A 20,290-nucleotide genomic window follows, 5' to 3' on the forward strand; every position below is an offset into this window, starting at 1 on the left:
GCAGTAAGATACACCACCAGTATGAATCTGCAGTATGAATGTAGAACCAAACCAAAACATTAGAACCAAACCATTATGTTTTTCTCTACAACTATCCACATGCGTTTTTTTCATAATCACAGTACATTTTCCGTGATATTTGTTATTACGAAACCAAACAGAAAAATGCTATGAATGTTAAAGGTTGAGGAAAAATCAATATATGATGTCCTGTTGTAAAAGTTAGATTACGGCTGGTGAATTTTTACAACACCACTGTGGTTTTACATCTCGGAGAAAAAAGCAAACTGTGGTTAGAGCATTTTTCTGACCATCTGCTGAGTGCTGCTTTACTGTATGTACATTAAGTTCATGCAGAGGCCCATTAAGTAGCTAATGGGGTTTGATTGCCGGGGAAACGAGCCACGACAAATGAGGAGATGTCCTAATGGATGGACAACTTGAGCCACTGAGCCAGAGAGTTTGATGGAGGGAGGGCAGGACATTCGGGCTCTACTCCAAATCTGCTTTTTCTGGTGCAGGATTCTGCTCAAGTAAGTTTTCAGATTTGAAAGTTCTCAGAACAAAACTGACTACGATAGACCTACTTATGTCAAAGAATGATGTTTAACTCCCATGTGCAGAACAAAACCAACATTGTGAATATTGTGTGAGTTTCAAAGCCTGATATATTTTTTTTCTTTTTTTATTCACCCCAAAGTCATCAGATACTGCCACTTGGTCAGTAATATCGGCGCCAAAAACCATCACCAAAAAGCCACCCTCTGCAGCAGGATGTCAGTTCATAACATGGTTGAATGGAAACTTTTTTGGCAGTATGAGACACCACTGGTCAGCCAGATGGAACCTGTCGCGGCTGTATGATACGCCACTGGACAGTTCAAAATGCTTCAGGGAAAGACGTGACTAAAAGGGGCTGGAAAGTACTTGCAGAAAACAAATCACCATTACTGCCGTGGCATCTCTCTCTCTCCTGCGCATGTTTGACTGCAAGTTGTACTGAGAAGTGTACAATTTTTTGACTTTTAGCTTTATTTTCGGTTCCTTTTCAAAACAATGTCTAGGAGTTCTGGAAGAACCTGTGCAGTTCTCCACCATGTTATATAAGCATTTGAACACAGCAATCCCCATTGTATTGAGTTCCTTTACTGAATCTGTTGCACCTAGCCTCAATTTTAGGACACACTTTACTAAAACCACATTTCTTAACCCTAACCCTAACCCTAACCCTACATGTGCATCCTGCCTTTTCGCTCCTTTGTCTCGTAGATTTCTTGGATCTTGGCTTGGCCTGGATTGTGAGTCATGGTCCTGTCTGATGCCTTCTTCTACTACTACTACTACAGATCTGAGGCATTGCTCCGCCCACCATAGCAACCAAATCAGTTGCTACTTGTTGTGACAACAGTTTGAAATCATTTGCAGTCATTGGTCCTTAATTCCAGAGGGGCGGGGACATGTTGTGAAAGAATAAAGTACACCTAACCCTGAACACAGCACAAGAAAAACTATTTTGAGCTACAAAATTAATTGGGTTAAAGTTATGTCAATGTCAATTTTATTTATATAACTAATTTAAAACAACCCTAGTTGACCAAAGTCAGGACAAGAGCATTCAGACTACATCTGTGCCGACTTGGATTCGATCTCACGACCTTCTGGTCATGAAGCAAGCGCCTTATCTCTCAGAGCCAATCAAGGACAACAACCAACTACCTTCTTGGCACTTTAATTTCATTATATAAAGTCAAAACAAAAGTATCTTAAAATATATATATAACTTTGGCAATGAGAAGCAATCATTAAAACTAAGGATAAGAACTTTCAAACTACATCTGTGCCGAGCTGGATTCGATCTCGCGACCTGCTGGTTATGAAGCAAGCGCCTTATCTCTCAGAGCCAATCAAGGACAACAACCAACTACCTTCTTGGCACTTTAATTTCATTATATAAAGTCAAAACAAAAGTATCTTAAAATATATATATAACTTTGGCAATGAGAAGCAAGAAACTTCAATAGAAAAATGGTAGACGACTCTACTGATTTTGAGTTATCTGTTCCAAGAAAATATCGGCTCATTCGTTGGCCCGACCCAAAAAGTCGTCCTTTTTGACAGACGCTTCTGCAGATACTGAATTTTCCAAGCCAAGAACATATTTGATTAATGGCCTCGATTAGCTCTAAAGGTTAAGGTGCTTGCTTCATGACTTGGAGGTCGTGAGTTTGAATCTTACCTGGCACAGGTAATGCTATTGTCCTCAGTACAGCTTTAAAAACTTAACACATGTGAGGACATGCAGACCCCAGAGAGTTCGAATTGGGAGTCCTCAACACTGGAGCCCCCCAGGGCTATGTGCTAAGCCCCCTCCTGTTCAAACTTTACACCTATAACTGCACTCCCAGATATCAGGAGAATTTATTAGAATTTATTGTGAAGTATGCGACAACAAACAAGCAAGTTAAAGTATTGAAATTTGTCGAGAACAAGTCCATTTTACGTGGCCCGTGTCGGAGACTTAGCCCCGCGACATAATTTACGGATAAAATGGGGACACATGAAGAGCTGTTCTCTCTGATCCCACTTCACCTTGAAGCTGTTTCACTTCTCTTTCTTCTCATTTTTTTTTAGCCAGATTCTGTCAGCTTAAAACCCACAGCCTAGAAATAAACATCTAAACTTTCGCTTTTTCTAAAAGGGGAAGGGAAATGGACAAAAAAAAAAAAACCTATCAATATAGAGAGGTCTGTCTTTTTGCAGGGGGTCTGGCTGTTCCCTGGTGATGCAGAGAGGACAGGTAATCCCACAGTGAGATTATCGGGCTCTCTCGTGTTGCACAGGTGCCGGTGGCTGATAGCACACAAAGTAATAGGCCTCTAACAGCACATGGGGAGATGGCGGTCAGAGCAGCTTTAGATGGCAGCAGATAAACAGCAGCTACCTGGCATTGTGTCAACAACAAAAGCAGTGCAGCGTTCACTAAAATTTACACCTTCGCTCTGATTGCACATGGAGAAGCATCAAACTTGTTGCATGCAATATTAATGGAATTAACAATAAATGTAAATATCATTTGCTTTTATAGTTCCAAATTGCTAATATTGACTCTTAAATTGTTGTATATAAATTTGAAAAAAAGCTCTGATATTGTGTACATTCAGAAAAAATATATACTGAAAAAAATATATTTATGATATCATGAGGTGTGGAAGAAATTGGCATGTAGGAGATTGGGTGTGACGTTAAGATACTAGTAGGCTAAGTATTAAAAATATCAAGAAAATTTGAAAAAATAGTAAGAAAAAAAACAAAAAAAACTTCTTGAACATCCGGATCAATAGCACTTTTCTTGGGCTACAGGTATTTGTCTGAAAAACAAAAAAAAAATTAAATAGAAATAAAAAACGAGACAAACTACACTGAAGATTTTCGCAATTATAGATTTCAAATTCTGTTACAGACACATAAAAAAGTCTATTTTTTGGCACTTTCTTGAAGTCGTTTTATATTTTATTTTATGGATTTTTTTTTTTTTTTCCTTTTCTTCCTTAGCTAATTTCTTGCTATTTTTTTTGACTATTTCAAATTAAGCTGCTCATTGCCCACTTTCAAAGGGTTAACTGTAGCATGTTTTGCAAAGCTTTAGGTATGTCCCATAGGCTGTATATAGACATATTTATTATATATTCCCCCAAACTGTAGCTTTTAGATCTGGATCGCCCCCTGGTGTCTGTTTGCAGTATAGGTCATAAAGCCCGCCCCTCCATGTTAGTTAATATGCCAAACTAAAAAGTCAAAGTACGTGCCAAAAAATTGCCCCCAAAGATAGTTTCTGTCACTGAAGGTAGTTCTCATCACCCTGATGTTTGCTCTCATAAGTTCGGTTTTAATGAATTTTTCTATTCGATAAAAAGGACATTTTCAACCATGATTGACAGCTGTGACAGCCAATCCGTGCAATTATGTTCAACGGGGCTTTTCATATTCGTCTTTGCATGAATATAGTATATTTTTGCACATTAACGTATGCACAGAATCCTTCGACCAAAGACGACCACAAAATCGACTGTAATAGCATTTTATTAAATCTCTAGCTCAGTAACTTGACTCAGTTTCTACGTGTTTTATTTTCATAGTTTTCATGCTTTACAGGTGGAACTCATGTATCAGGCCCTGAACTGTACGGACAGTGCGAATGGGAATCGACATACCTTCCTGAAGTGCATATCCTTTGGAAACGTAAATGGTCGGCACCTCCAAAAAAAACCCTGAGGGCCCCGAATCTGGAGCCAGGCACAGGTCTGCTCATGCTCACAGTTACATTTTCTGCATTAAATAGAAGCGGAAGGACAGACGTTCAAAATATATAAAGTAAAAACTCAAAGTAAATAAGTTAAATATGCCCTGTGTGTGTTTTTGAGGCTGGAGATTTGAGGACTTTTGAAAGCGGAATTTAGAAAATTAAAAACATATTTGAAAGTTTATGTACAGATAAATGCCTTTTTCCAACACTTTAAAAAAATAAAGAGATTAGATCAGAACATGAAATGTAACTTTTCATACATAATCACAAGTAGTAGAAGCAGAGTACAGTAATCAAAACCAAAAGTCAACACAGAAAATAATAAAACATCAAAGCTGACGTTATCTTTGGTGAGGTTTTACTGGTGCTAACGTCGCCGTGGTTCCCGCATTAAAGAAGCCTACTGGATTTTTCCATTGGATTTCATTGCAGAAAATAAACTCTGTGGTAAACATTTACGATATGTTCACATTTTGTTCTCTGAGATAATCGTTGCAAACGACCACAAGAAGCTGAAAAGCAGTCGCCTGACGTCAAAAGCTAATGCTAAGTAAAGCTAGCATAACATGGTTGGTAGCGCTGGATTCCTTAGCTCGTCTAGTTTTTCATTGAACCGCTTGTTAGCAACTCGTAATTTGTAATTTATCAATTTAAGAAAGGACAACATGCATCAATCTAAATTTAACCCCTTTGAAACCTGAGCCAATTGACACAATGTGTAAAAACATGTGAAGTAGGCAAAAAGTTAGCAGGAAATGTGAAAAAAAACCCACAAGAAAATTACTGGAAATTTTGTTTAAAAAATAATTTAAAAGTAAGAAATGACCTAGGAAAAATTGCTTAAAAATTATAATTTTGTGACTTAATTTTAAATATGTAACTGTAACAAAAGAAATAGGCAAAACTATATTTCTAATGAGAAATATAGTTTTGCCTATTTCTTTCTTTTTTCCCCTATAATTTTCTTTCCAAATTACTTACTGGTCATTTTTTTGTGTCATTTTAAGGGTTAAAATACTCGAGAAAAAATTTAAAATAAATAAATAAAAATAAAAAATGATGTTGCTCCAGGTTTCAAAGGGTTAAAAAAATATAAATGTATCCGAGTTAGCTTGAGAGCTAATTTTCATCCGTAGTCCCTAAAATAATACTAATTTAAAAAAAAAAAACAAGTAAAAATACAGTATGTACAATGGTTAAGACAAACAACATTAAGCGACCACAAACCTTCAAAGTTCACAAAATCGATGTATTTTATGTCGTCGAACAAAACGTAAGAGTCTCTTAAACTTTTGACGCGGGAACTTTGACACACTGAAATGTTGCAACACTTCTGTTTTGTTTCATCCAACTAAATTTCAAACCGAAAGGATTAAATGGTTCGAAGAAACGGAACTAAATGACTCAAGTGGATCAACCACCAACGGCTGAGATGGTGTTCGCCCAAATATTAAAGAAAATGAATGAATAAAACTACAATTACTACCTTGACCTTTTGTACGTAAAATGTCAACACTTTATCATTTAATTCTGTTAGACATTAGACGCAAATTCTAAAAGAGTTTTATACCAGGATTAGCATCCATACAAAGTTGATGCTAGGAACTAGCTTACTGTAACTTCCTCTATCCCACAGGAAGTCGCTCCCATAATCATTTAAATAGGATTGACAGCTATGTCGGCCTATCACAGTCAGCCATGCTGGTTGTTTCTTTCATCATTTGTCATCTCTGGCAAAATTTGTATTTTCTGGGCAAGATTGCAGTGCGGCCTTTAAAACATTGTTTTGAAAATCGGCAGCAGTTTCAAAACAATGCTGATCTACAATTTTTTTTAAAAATTAATTTTGTTTGCACCACGAGGGAAACACATCAGAGTAGAGCTGCATTACAAATGAAAGGTGGACTTTAGGATCTTCTAATGTCATTCCGAAGCTTGAATTGGAAGATCTTCACGAACTCGAATTTGCAGTCCGAGAACTGCAACATAGTCGAAAAAAACTCAGTTTGAAGGACATTCTCAACGATACACGACTCCTATCGATTTGGTATAATCACACATGCAAAATGAACATATCGCTATTTCTATAGAAACAATAGAACTGACAATGGTGTTTACAGGTTTCCGAAAGTACTTTACATTTGTATAAAGTTGCATAACTGAATAATAGTCTTTTTCGTGTGTAGTGCTGGCTGAGAGGGCGAGCGCAAGGCTGTAAAAATGCAGGTGGAATTTTAAATCCATGGATTCTGACATCTGGATTAGGTGCCTTTCTCTTCTGACGCATAGTCCAGTTCGGATCATCCGGACGAAAACGATTCCACCACTAAAAGTAAAGCAAAGCAGTCTGACGTGTTTTCTGTCTCCGTCACTCAGGTGGTGAGTGCGAACTGGTCCTGCTCTATGGGTTTCTTCACCCAGGCGCCCAGTCCGGCTTTGTGGAAGGCTCTGAAGAGTGTCTGCTTGGCACTGTGGTACTCCACCACCGCCTGCTTGGCGTCGTGGTAGCTGCTTGGCCTCGCTGTTCTGATCCGCAGGGTGGAGGACAGCTACAAGACATGGACAGGTCTGAGCTGGTATAGTCATGGATGGTTCTGGATGATGGATGGACACTCATACATTCGCATGCACAGTTAAGTGGAGTTATGGCTTGATTGGGACATTTCATTGGACTACTGTCCTTGTCCCAGTGTACACGCCGGAGAATCTATTTATTGGCGGAAGTATGTGGGACACCTGCTTGGTCGGGGTCCATCCTTTCAGCTAGTTGCTATTGGACCTTCTTCTGGTAGATCTTTGACATCACATTCTCTACAAGTTAGTAAGCGGTAAACGTGCTGAACGTTGACGACGACAACTGCTGCGTTCTGTAAGGTAAGGACGCCCCTGGGTGTTGCCGTGAGGCAGTTGAAGATCGAAGTTCGTAGTTTACAGAGAAGAACTATTTCGTTATCAAAGAAATGGCTGGAGATTTTGCCAATGTCACCGACACGGATGAACAGTTTGAGTATGATGGCTGTCCGTATCTCTTTACGTCAGAATATATACGGACAAAGAGTTCGGAGAAAGGCTTTGTTGCCAAGAACGGGATTTGTGGACACCAGTGGCCGTGATGTTTCCAGGGACGAGACCGAAAGTACCCCCACTGCAGTAGAGGATTTTCTGCTTTTTTTCCCTCTGTACCTGAAATAAACCGGAAGAGTGGACCTAGACCACAAAAACCGAACGGGAAACTACCTGTCGAGTAAGTACTTATACTACTTTTGTCCTTTTAGTGTCGCTTAGTCAAACTCTATTTTGACAGGGAGTACCTGGCAGCTTCGTGTACTACATTTTCCAAGTATTTGTTCGATACTGGGTACTCAGTCGTTCTGTTCTGCCCTGTACATTACAGAACAGTGAGGTACACTGAGTGTCAGCAGGGTTACCTTGTAGTGCAGGCGCATCCAGCGGCTGTACAAAGCGTGTTTGCACAGCCTGGAGGGTCGACCCAGATCGTCCTTCCCCGTGGTAGCGTTGATCACCTCCAATCCTTGGTCTCCCACTGTCCAGTTGATGCTGAAGTTTGGTGCTTTCCCCGGCTGACGAGCCTCAGCGTTAGTGATTCCTGCCGGTTCAGGTCACAACGGACATAAACAAGGCTGAAGGGGCCGAGATTTTTAAGAAAGCTTCCTAAAATACGTGTTCCTTACCACTGAGCAGTGGTCGGTTCAGGATGAAGGACTGCGGTAGCTCCTCGATTTCCGTGATCCTCTGGTACATGGCCCTGGAGAGGTGGTCCGCGTGGTACAGGCTGCCCAGAATGATGCTGGAGAAGTAGATGGCCTCAGTGAAGTAGCTCATCAGAGAGCCTTGGAACCCGACCACGTTCCACCTGAAGAGGAACAGAGCTAGATTTAGTCAAGCAGGTCCATCCGGATTGTCTCCGAGTGAACGGATCAGGGTAAAGGTACTTGCTTTCTTTGCAAAAAGGACAGGAGGCTAAGATTTGAGGGTGTTTCCAGGATTTTGAGATAATTCCAAGATTTTAGGACATTTCTGTGATTTTAGGACATATCTGTGATTTTAGGACATATCTGTGATTTTAGGACATATCTGTGATTTTAGGATATTTCCAGGATTTTAAGATGTTTTTAAGATATTAGGATGTTACAATTACGATTTCTGAGATTCAAAGACATTTCTAGGATTTTAGGACGTTTCTAGGATTATCTGACATTTCTGGCCTTTTAGGACAATTCTAGGATTTTAAAATGTTTTTAAGATATTATGATGTTTCCAGGATTATAGAACACTTCTGGGATTTGAGGTTATTTCCAGAATTTTAAGATGTTTTTAAGATTTTAAGATTTTACGATTTGGGGGAATTTCTAGGATTTTAGGACATTTCTGGGATTTTAAGACATTTCTAGGATTTTAAAACGTTTCTGGGATTATCTGCCATTTCTGGCCTTTTAGGACACTTCAATGATTTTAGGATATTTCAAAGATTTAAAGACAGTTTTTAAGATTTCAAAATGTTTCTAGGATTATTACACATTTCTGGGATTTTAACACAGTTCAAAGATTTCTCAGACTTTATGTTTCTGCGATTTTAAGATATTTCTATGAGTTTAGGACATTTCTCAGAGTGTAGAACATTTCTAGGATTTTAGTACATTTCAAGGATTTCAGGATATTTCTAGAATTTAAGTACATTTTTAGGATTTTAGGATATTTATAGGATTTAAGGGTTGTTCAAGGTTTTTAGGACATTTCCAGGATTTTAGGACATTTCCAGGATTTTAGGACATTTCTAGGATGTCAGGACTTTTCTAGAAATTTAGGACATTGATCTGATTTACGACCATTTCTAGAATCTTAGCCAGGACCAGTGGAGTATCCTTCACTGGCACTTAAAAATATCTGTAAAATGTCTTTATTTTTATTGAAAAATTTTATTGAAAAATAGAAAACTGTTGGGGGCAGGGCCGGCTCTACCCAATTTGGTGCCCTAGGCGCCCTAACCCTTTATTTATTTGTAATGTTAATATATATATATTTTGCTAGACAGAAAACACTAAGTGAGGGTGCCATTATTATTATTTTATTATTATTTTCCCTCGAGGCCAAGGGGGACTGGCGGCGTGGCGGCGCCCCTCCAGCAGATGGCGCCCTAGGCGACCACCTATATCGCATATGCCAAGAGCCGGCCCTGGTTGGGGGTACCACCTGGCATCCTATTAGGGGTCAGATTAACTAGATTCGGGTCTTCTGGTACTCTTTTTGTAAACCACAGAGAAAAAACAAAAACCAAAGATGCATTTTTTTCCAGATTATTGTGCTCGGAGCTCAGAGGAGCGCAGAGCCTTCCGGAGATTCATCAAAGAGCCTAATCAAAAACTGTGGCGGCCTAATGACACCTGAGACCTGCAGCTGACAGCCGACACACAGATGGAGTGATTGCGGCCCGACGCCGAGATAATTCAGTCTCTTTACGCATGCACATAATCATCAGGATTCCTACTGCTTCGTTCAAAGACATCCTTCAACGCGTCGTGTGGGTCTGCAGGGGAAAAAATGACGGCATGCTCTGCAGCTACATTACAGGAAATGTGTGTTGATTATGGGTTTGACTTCACAGAGACATTTCAAGGTGCTCAGGGGCAAAAATCCTCCTGAAACCTGAAATAATTTTCTTGTGCTGCTTTCACACCTTTTAACACAAATTGCAAGAAATTAGTAGATTTATTTTTATTTATTTATTTATTTATTTATTTTATTTTTTAAAAAGTTAAACTGTAAAATGTCTTGAGGGGGATAAAAGGAAAAAAAAGCTTTAATGTTACAGAATTATTATACTTTTAAATCTTTTAAGTCCTTTTCAGAAAAATGCTATTTTTATTTTTTTAAATTTATTAATTCATTTTTTTATTGCATTTTATGTCCTTTAAGCGACCAATAAAAAAAAAAAAAAATTTAATAATTTTTTTTTAACATATCCAACATTTTTTTTTTTAAAAATAGGCCTCTCAGATGGCTGTTTGTTGTAATGGTGAAGCTAAAACTGGCAAAAACTTATACTGTAATAAATCTGTGAAAATATAATTATTAATATTACCAGTGTTAACAATAATTTTCATGCATATTTAGGCTACTTTGAAAACATGTTCGAAATTCTGAAAATCATACTAAGTGAATTTATTCTTCAAAAATATAATGAAATAACAGTAAATATTTGGTATTAACAATAAATATTCATCCTTTTTTATTTCTAGAATAATGTGAATTTATTATTTTAGCATAAAAGACCCATTCTGATTATACTCAGCATGTTGATACTAATAAAGTTTTTAACCTGGACAGTGGGTGTGTGGACAGGCAGTGAGACAACACACACCTGGCTATCTTGTCGCTGCAGGACATGGTGAGCAGTCTCTCCCCCTGGAGGACTCCGTCCCACGTCTGAATGGTGTTACTCGAGCGGACCGGGATGGTTCCCTCACCAGACTCTATTTTAGTGCGGAGCTGTCCTCGGGCTTTTCTGTTCGGGTGTCTGTCCCCCTGATCTAAGACAGGAAGACAAGCAAGGACAGAATCTTATTGTACGCAAAAATAGAAAACATGCTTCCAAATCTGTTTGAAAAATTTAGAAAAAAAATATTTTTTTTCGATTTTTACAAAAAAAATGTTAAGTAATTTTTTTTTATGTTTTCTATAAAAAATGCCCAAAAAAAATAAAAATAAGGAAAAATCATTTTCGTTTTTTTAAAGAACACAAAGACAAATTTGTTTTGAAAACATTTTTTAAAATCTCTAAATCTTTAAAGATTTCTGTGAAAATCGCCAAAATTTAAAAAAGAAAAAGAAAAAAGAAAAGCCAATTAAAATAAAACATTCTATAAAAATCGACAAACATTGCGGAAAAGAAATAAAAAATCACAAAAACCATTACAAGTCAACAAACCTGTTAGAAATCGAGGAAAATAAATCTCCAAATTACTTTTTAGATTTAAGGAAAAAATGTTGTCGATTTAAAAAAAAAATAAATGTTTTGTTTTATGTTTTTTATGTAAAATTGCCAAAAATCAGAAAAAGGAGTTTTTAATTTTTAATTTTCAAAAGAAAATATCCTTTCAAACCTGTGTTTTTATTAAAACATTGCCAATGTAAAAAAAAGAAAAAAAGAAAGAAAAACAACTTTAAAAATTGCCAATAGAAAAAGAAAAAGTTCACCAAAACTTTTTAAAGAAAACATTTTTCCATATGAAAAAAATTTCAAAAAATCACCAGGTTATTTTTTTTAATGTTTTCTGTTTACTATAGAAATAGTAAAACAATTTAAAAAAAGAAAAAGAATCCTTGGTTATCCTTCCAAACCTGTGTTGTTAAAAATAATTTTCCAATTTTTTTTTAAAGATTTCTATAAAATCTATAAAAATCACCAAAAATTTAGAAAAAGAAAAAAGAACATGTTAAAAAAAAATATCCTTCCAAACCCGTTTTAAAATTTAAAGACAAGAACAAGGACCAAGGATCATATCGTAAGCAAAAATAATTATATTTAAGGAATATTTTCTCGCTAATTTAAGGAACATTGGTGTGACCAAAGTCTCCGTTCTTGTCATTGATCCGCTCACCCTCCACTCCGGCCTCATGAGGAGAGAAGATGCGAGCGTCTCCGCAGGGGGACGTGCTGATGTACAGGTGGAACTGGACGTTGTCCTTCAGTCTGAAGCCTTGTCTGTTGTCACACCTCATAAAGATGGATTTCTGCTGCTCCTCCTCCTGGTTACTGCACACACACACACATTAAGTGATCTTACACAGCGTGAACACACACATTTTAATGGACAAAATTTCAAAATTTATATTATTTTTTTCCCCCCAAAGATATAAGATTTGAACTCCCCACATGAGGTGTTCAACAACTGTCAGAAATTAGATTTTTTTTCTTGTTTTTACTGTTTCTGGCTGTGATTAATGGTGTAATTTTGGTGATTTTTTTATAGAAAAAATGCCTTGAAAATGTTTTTTTTTTTTCTAAAACAAAAAGCCTAAATTTTTTAAGTTCTTCAATCAATTTAAAATAAATAATAATAATATTAAACAAAGAAAAATAAAGAAGATTTTTGTAAAAAATTGCCATAATTTAAAAACAAAAAAGAAGAACATAAAATTCTATAAAACTGATAGAAATTAGAAAAAGAATTTTTTTTAAAATTCCAGATTTATAAAAAAATATATATATATAATAAAATAATAAATATAATATACATACATATAATAAAAATCACAAAGATTAAAAGCAAAAACAAAAAACAAAAAAAATATGAAAAGACAGAAATTAAGAAGATAAAAAAAATACCAAAAATGATTCAAGAAACGTATATTTATTTTGCCTTCCAAACCCGCAAAGACCAAAAAAAAAAAAAAAAAAAAAAAAGCCAAAGGGAGTTAAAAAATAATTTGACGTGCCATGACAAACTACTAAAAGTAATTTCCCTGTTATGTTACATTAATGTCATTTCATTAATTACAACACAACACATTTCCATTACTTAACATTTCAATAATTTAAACAGTTTCATGACTTTTCCAGGCTTGTAAAATGTGATTGTGGAATTCCATGGCTTTTTCCAGGTTTTCCATGACCGTGGGAACGCTGGTTAGTGAATATTTGTGAATAATAAGGACACAGAATCCAGCTGTGACTCACCTGAGGAAGTGCTCCAGCTGCGAATACAGGAACCTGATGAGCGAGCGTCGGGCCACAATCTCAGCGTGGCAGTCGTTGAGGGCCAAACCTCTGTCGCTCATGTACTCCCCGTTGATGCACTTTGTCCCTGTGGACACGCAGATGACCTGCGCCTCCTTCACATCAGTCCCTGTCCAACAGAGGAATGAAGACAGAAGTCTGGAGAAGAATTTGAATCTGGAGTCCTCTGATTCACAAAACTCGACTAAATCTAGACGAAATCTCAAAAAAATATAAAATAATGAATGATACAATAATAATGACATCGCTTCCATTGTGCTGCCTTCAGGTGCCTTTCAGAATTATTTACATTTTTGAATTATAAAGCAAATTGGTTTGATTTCTTGGCATGAAATGTCCCACAAACTGCAAAAAAATGAGTAAAAAATTGACATATTTGTATGCCTTTTTTTTTACGCAGCTACCTCCAGCAGGTAGCTGACAACCCCCTTTTTTATTTATATACATCTAAAGAACTCTAAAGAACCTTTATTTGTCAAAATGTGTCACCACCCCCGACTTATATTTTAAGTTTTACAGTATTTGATTGATAAAACAAAATCACCTGTTGTCATGACGACCCCCGCCAACACTTTCCGTCTGGCGTGCGGAGACGCGAAGTTGTCCGTCAGCTCGCTGAACTTGTCGACCACCAGGCGAGAGACGGCGTCTGCCAGGACCTGAGGCAAATGTTTGGAGCATTAGATTTTATGTTTCAAAAACGAAACGACAACAATACGGACGAGTGATGAAAAGAAAGTGAAAGCTCTTCTTATCTGCGCTCAGACTATTACTGAATATTTCAATTAGGAATGCGGCCCCCGGTGTGAATGACAGGCAGGGATCTGAGCGGCTTAAAACAGTCAAATCCTCTGCTCCACTGACTGCTCTGTGAGCGACTCGGGGAAAAAAGCCTGCTATAATGAACAGCAGTGTTTGAATAGCACTCAAAGGGTGATGGTAATTAAGATAGCGGCGTCGTTATCGGCGTGCAGGGATTACAGACGGGGATTAGTTTATGTGTAAATAGATTCCCGGTGTACTGAGCTTGTCTCTCCTGAAGCCGTCTCCATCTGCAAATCACACTTTGTCAGGTTTGGTCACGAGCGGTGACATTTGTCGAGTCTTTGGTTGGACCACAGAGATCTGATGTGGATGTGTTTGCAGCATGCCAAATTGTGAAATTAGTCTTTGGCAGATTTGACTAAGTATCTTCGTGTTTGGATAAGAAAGAGAGCAAGAAAAAATGACACGAGTTTCCATTCGTCCTTCCGTCCATCAATCCATCAAATTTCCTTGGACTCGACAATGAACTCATTCGAATTTTGTCGTCAAAGGTCACTGTGACCTTTGCCGTCTAATTTTTGTGAACAAATTATCTCCAAGAAAGGAATTTTTTCAACTTTGGCACAAACGTTCACTTGGACTAAGTGATGAACTGATTTGAATTTGGTGAACAAAGGTTACTTTGACCATGTCATTCTTGCGAATACATTATCTGAAAAGAAAACTTTAAAAAAAACTTTTGAACTTTTTCAATGTGGGCACAAACATCCACTTGATAAAATAATTACATTTTAGTAGTCAGAGGTGACCTTTTCTGTCTTGTTCTTGTGAATGTGTTATCTCATGAAAATCTTGAGGCATTTTTTTTTTTCAAATTTGGCGCAAACGTTCACTTGGACTCAATAATTAAATGATTCGATTTTGGTGGTCAAAGGTCGCTGTGACCTCATCAGTCTTGTTCTTGTGAACATGTTATCTCAAGAAATCCTTAAGGCCTTTTTTTATTTTTTTTCAAATTTGGCGCAAACGTTCACTTGGACTCAATAATTAAATGATTCGATTTTGGTGGTCAAAGGTCGCTGTGACCTCATCAGTCTTGTTCTTGTGAACATGACATCTCAAGAAAATCTTGAGGTTTTTTTTTTTTAAATTTTTATCAAATTTAGCACAAACGTTCACTTGGACTCAGTGATGAAATGATTCGATTTTAGTGGCCAAAGGTCGCTGTTACCTCATCAGTGTAGTTCTTGTGAACATGGTAGCTTGAGAAAATCTTGAGGGATTTTTGTTGGGTAAATTTTGGCCAGTTTATCATTAGAGTGGTGTAATCTGTGGAATATTTTAAACTGTGTGAATTTATGAATGAATGTCTTTTTCCCCCCTTGCCTTCCGGGAGGTGTCGCTGGTCTGCCGTCTGCCAGATTCCAAGTGAGTCTTAGTACTGTGCCAAAAAATGCAATTCTTACAGGTACCTTCACATGTTTTAATACCCACTAACAGCATGGATCTGTCTTTGGTGTCCCCCAAGTGAATTGGTGTCTTACTGTAAACAACTTCTATGTGGCATGTTGACCTGGTTGGTTGTTTCTCACTTCATATCTTTCACAAGACAAGCTGAAAACGGTAAAGCAACGGGGGCCTTTCAATAGTCATTTACCTTTGTCGATGCTTACCTGTGGCAGGTGAAGCTGCAGTCCCTCTCTGGGTATAGGTTTTCTGGATGGAGCCTGGTCCAGCTGCATGTTAAACAGAGCGGACAGAGCAGCCTGAGCCGCTCGGGCCTTGGCCAGCTTCTTGTTTCGCCCAGAACCCTGGAAATTCTGAGCATCTACCGTCACTGACATGACAAAGTTCTTGGCATGGCTCTCCCCGCTCTCTGACACAAAGTCATACTTGAGGCCTGGCCGCATCTCGTTGAGGATCATGACAGGATTCTTGCCACTTGTAGGGGGGAGGAAGGCGGAAGGGGCTGGAGGTAAGGGGGCCTGGACCAAGTTTGGGATAGGGGAGGGTAGCAATGGGTACTCTATTCCCAATGAGCTGAAGGAACCATTGCTGTTGGATGCGAGGTAAAAGGGGTCATCTACATGAGGGGATGTCTCAAAGGCATTAAAAAGCATGTCCGGAAAGTCGGCCTGGTCCGAGGTGAAGTCCGTGTGGACGGACAGAGTCCGGCCCATGGCCATATGGGCTTCAGACGCATTGGGGAACTGGACGAAGGAGCGCAGGGCCTTCTCTGCTGCGTTCAGCTTGGCCTTCTTCTTGGTAGGACCTGAACCTTCGAAGAGCTGCCCATTGACCTCCACAGTCATCACAAAGACAGGGGCATGGACTGGCCCGGTCTGAGAGAGCAGTTTGTACTGCAGTCCTGGCTTGATCTCATTCAGCTGCATTAGGGCATTCTTGGGCAGAATGGGCCTGGGGACTTTCTTACGCTTCTTGGGCTTGTACTTGGAATGTGCATGCCCGTTATTGCCCTCCTCTAAGGGACGTTTCCTCCCACCCCCAGCACTCCCATTGGGGAGTTGAGCAGCCTCAGCTGCGACCCCCTCTTTGGAGAAGAGGTTGTCCAAGTTCCGATTTTCCTTAACATCTGTGCTGCATGAACCTGCGGTGCCCAGAAAGAGTAACTTACAATGCCTTCGTTGCAGGATCTTGTAAATGTAAAATTTAGAGATTCCTTTACCTTTCTTTGCAACTGAACAAGTGATGTGTGTTCCGCTATTAATACGTATGTGCTGACATTATGAAAACACGGCAGAAAAAACAGTGGTTCACGTCGATTCTAAACACATTATTGTACAGCAATAGAACATTTCGTTAAAATTATTGTTTAAGCAATGAAATTTGTCAACTTTCACTACTGGCTGACCAAAATCTTAATTAGCTTCAAAAGCAAATATTCTTTGCAGCTAGATATACAAAATACATTTTTCTGATTGACCTTCTAAGTTTTGGGAACACATATCACCAGGCCCTGTTAACAAAGCCGATGGAACTTAATGTAAATTTCCATTTATAACATCCTCCAGCAAAAGCTCGATAGGTTACTCCTTTCGGTGCTCAGGACAGAAGACAATTCTATAAATTGTAGGTTTAGAGGGGGTTGTGGGGAAAGATGGGGGGTGCAAACAAGGTGGTCAACTTTTCCCAAAAATAATTCTGTACTTCAACTGAGCCTGAAGGAAAATACCAGAGAAATCATATTAACTTTCAGAATTGGTTAAATAAGGTCATATCAGACAGAAAACAAGCAATTTTACGATAAAACGTTGGACTACAAACACAAAAAAGCACCTGATTATTAAGTAGGCACTGCTATGGAGTGTTTTCAGGATGTATAACGTACTGAATTGGATGCAAATCAGCCAACTGTAGGGGTGGGTTCCAATAACCAGCTTCCATTTTGGATCTGGTTCCCGGTTAGTACCCAAAATTTGTTAGGCTAAGGTAATAAACTAACTGTTTTAAACCCCAAAGTCACACAATAACACAATAAGCGATGAAAATACTCTCAACAAAGCGTACACTTAAACTAACATTTTAGGTTATATTTCTTAGGTAGTTAAACCCTTAAAAAAAGACAATGAGAAACTCAAGAAATGGCCCAAAAAATTGTAAGATATCAGTAAAATCTTACATAAAAATGACCTGAAACGAAGTGAAAAAAAAAAAAAAAAAATGAGGAAAATTACCTGGAGAAAAAGAGCTAAAATATTCAGCTAAATTATAATATTAACATTATTTGTTTCTGTAGAGTAATTTTAAATGTAAAATTATAAGCGTAGTTTTCTCAACAGTTTTCCACCTTTTTTTTGCCTCCCTGACAAAACCCGTGTTGTAAAGATCAAATATGACAATGCCATAAAAAAAGCCATTCCAAAAGCCTTGTAGTTGTCTTTTTTTTTTTAAAAAAGAAAAATTTTCTTGTCAACTTTTACTTATTCCTTGCAATTTATGGGACATTTCTTGCAAAGTCTGACAGAAATCAAACCAATCTGAACAGGTTTCAAAACATTTGAATGTGTTTTCTCGCTGGACCCCATCCACAGCAGTGCATTGCTTCGCTTACGTATTGGACTCCAGCCTGCTTCTCAAAACTTATTGTGCTTACAATGCACAATATTTAATATACTATTGATGGATATGTACATACAACCCCACTTCGAAAAAATCTGAACTATCCCTTTAAGTGCATTGTGCATGCACAAAAAGTGCAATTTGTCTACATTTCTGGTAATAAAGTGGACTAATATGGGTTGTTTTTGCAGAGCCAGTTGCAGCCAGCTGACGACTGTAGGCAAAGTAAATAACAAGCATGCGAGAGGGGGCCGGAAATCAAACATGAAAAGCACAATAGCAGATAATGCCCCGAGCAACAAGAAGGGGAAGAATGATTATAGGTCTGTAGGGGAAGAGGGAACATATTGTCATTGTTGCTCCACTAAAACAGAGAGTGCTGCGGCTCAGCCAGCAACAATACTCCGACGCCTCCAACTGCAAGGTCAACTGTCTATAATAAATGTTCTCTGATATGTCCAATTGTTAAATCAGAGCTAAATGTGATACCAGGCATCAAATATTTGTATTTTTTTTTTAGCAAACAACCCTTGAATAACCTTGAGCGCTTCCAACATCAAGTCTGCAAGCGACTCTCACTGCACAGTCGGGCATAATCCACGTGTTCTCCCGACTGGTTTCACTTTGGCTTACACAGAAAAGGGCCAGGATTACTGCTGCATGAACGCAAATAAAGATGCATTTAACCCTTTCAAACCCGGGCTGACATCTTTTTTTTTTTTTGTGCTGCGTGACACATTTCATAAGTAATTTCTTTCAGAAAAGGTCAGAAATTAGAAGAATTTCTTTTTTTTTTCCAAATAAATGTCTAGGGGGAAAAAAAGAAAAGCCAAATTATATTCACAATAATCACATTTACATATATACAATATTTTAGAGAATTATTATAATTGTCAAGCTTTTTTTCTTTTTTTTTTTTCCAGAGCGCCTTGGAAACAAATATTCCACAAATTGCAAGAAATTATTCAAAAAAAAAAAAAAAAAAAAAAAATTGGGAAAAATGTTTAGGGGAAAAAAAGAAAAAAGCAAGGGAAAATTTATATTCATAATAACAACAATGATAACATATATAAAATATGTTATAGAATTATTGTAATTTTTAAGCACTTTTTCAAGTCATTTCTTTGTTTTTTGCTGTCTTGCTAAATTTCCGGTAATTTTCTTATACCTTGGGTCATTTCGTGTCAAACAAGGTATGAAATATGTACAATACAATACAACAATACAAATTGCAAGAAATTTGAAAACTTTGGTTGAAAACAAAAATACTCTTTTTATATTTAAACACTTTTTTCTTTGCTCTTTTGCAAATTTTCTGTTAATATTCTTGTACTTTATACCAATTTTTTTTTTTAACTTTTGGGGTCATTTCTTCTCTTTGTTGCTCATTGCCTATCGTGTCTGAAAGAAATCAAAGGGTTTCAAAGGGTTAAAGAGGTCCGTCAGTTAGTGTTTGGAGCAAAAGCATCAGGAGGCCAAGTCAGGATGCTAAATTGGCTATTATGTCCTCAGAGTCCTTTCGGCCTACCAGGACTGACAGCCAGATTCGCTCAGATTGAAGCTTGATCGTATCATTTTTGAAAAATAAATAGCCAAACTACAAAAAACACATCCTTTCCCCTCAAATCAGTTTTCAGAACCAAAAACAGACACATAAATGGTGTCAGATGAGAGAAAAGCTTTGCGCTAATTTGATTTCCTTAAACCTGCATATAGTCTCCACTTAGAACCCTCGCTAGATCCATCTTTTCCACAAAATCCTATCGAGGCTTATCATGGGTCAGGTGGTTTTAGGGCTGAAATAGACCTTCATTCTGAATCCAAAGGTGGTTCTCAGGGGGGCTTTAAGGAGCTTTTTTTGTTGAGAGCAAGGGGACAAGCTTAGAATTTGCCATCAGAATAGACTGTAATCTCACAGTAGATACACCCTGACCCTGGGATTAAGTTCCGATCCGGCCTCCTGGGCTGGCCAAAGGGAATTGGATGGTACATTTTCAAGGACAGTCTGAGAGGAATACAATGCACCAGAGATATTTAAGCTCACAATTCTCTACTTCCTTTACATATGCACGTAGGTCAGGCACAACCTCGGCATTAACTGGGATCCATAATTCAGTTAATTAAACATTCATCTACACTTGGAGTTAGGAAGGCTTGAGAAAATGCTTATGGATCAGATCAGAACTCAATGCCTTACTTAGACCGGATAAATGGACTCACTCATGCTTTTGACTTCGTCCCCCTCTGCGGTGAGCAGCCTCTGTTGGTTTCGAGTAGGCCGGTCTCCCACTCGACCTGGAGGAAACAGAGAGTGGACAAAGTTCAGACGGAGGGTACTTTTATCGAAGAAGTGATCCGTGCTGCAAATGCGTTCTCGTCCATCA

At 37.9% G+C, this 20,290-nt stretch overlaps 1 protein-coding gene across 5 annotated transcripts in view; it reads right to left on the bottom strand.

Moving 5' to 3' along the window:
- Positions 1-4,064: 4,064 nt before the first annotated feature.
- The window catches only part of LOC121963598 (double-stranded RNA-specific editase 1-like), a 50,526-nt gene continuing 34,300 nt past the window's right edge, over positions 4,065-20,290 (bottom strand). For all 5 annotated transcript variants that reach the window (XM_088074579.1, XM_088074578.1, XM_088074577.1 and 2 more), the window contains 9 exons: positions 20,127-20,201; positions 15,500-16,434; positions 13,606-13,720; positions 13,002-13,170; positions 11,923-12,077; positions 10,683-10,851; positions 7,996-8,177; positions 7,732-7,910; positions 4,065-6,852 (listed from right to left, as the gene is read on the bottom strand). In XM_088074579.1, coding sequence (XP_087930705.1) covers positions 6,676-6,852; positions 7,732-7,910; positions 7,996-8,177; positions 10,683-10,851; positions 11,923-12,077; positions 13,002-13,170; positions 13,606-13,720; positions 15,500-16,434; positions 20,127-20,130 — 2,085 coding nt within the window. In that variant the 5' untranslated portion in view covers positions 20,131-20,201 and the 3' untranslated portion in view covers positions 4,065-6,675. The remainder of the gene's footprint in view (positions 6,853-7,731; positions 7,911-7,995; positions 8,178-10,682; positions 10,852-11,922; positions 12,078-13,001; positions 13,171-13,605; positions 13,721-15,499; positions 16,435-20,126; positions 20,202-20,290) is intronic.

This window comes from Plectropomus leopardus, chromosome 24 (genome assembly GCF_026936395.1).
Source record: "Plectropomus leopardus strain MGB_pleo_1.0 chromosome 24, ASM2693639v1, whole genome shotgun sequence".
NCBI classification, from domain to species: Eukaryota; Metazoa; Chordata; class Actinopteri; order Perciformes; family Serranidae; genus Plectropomus; species Plectropomus leopardus.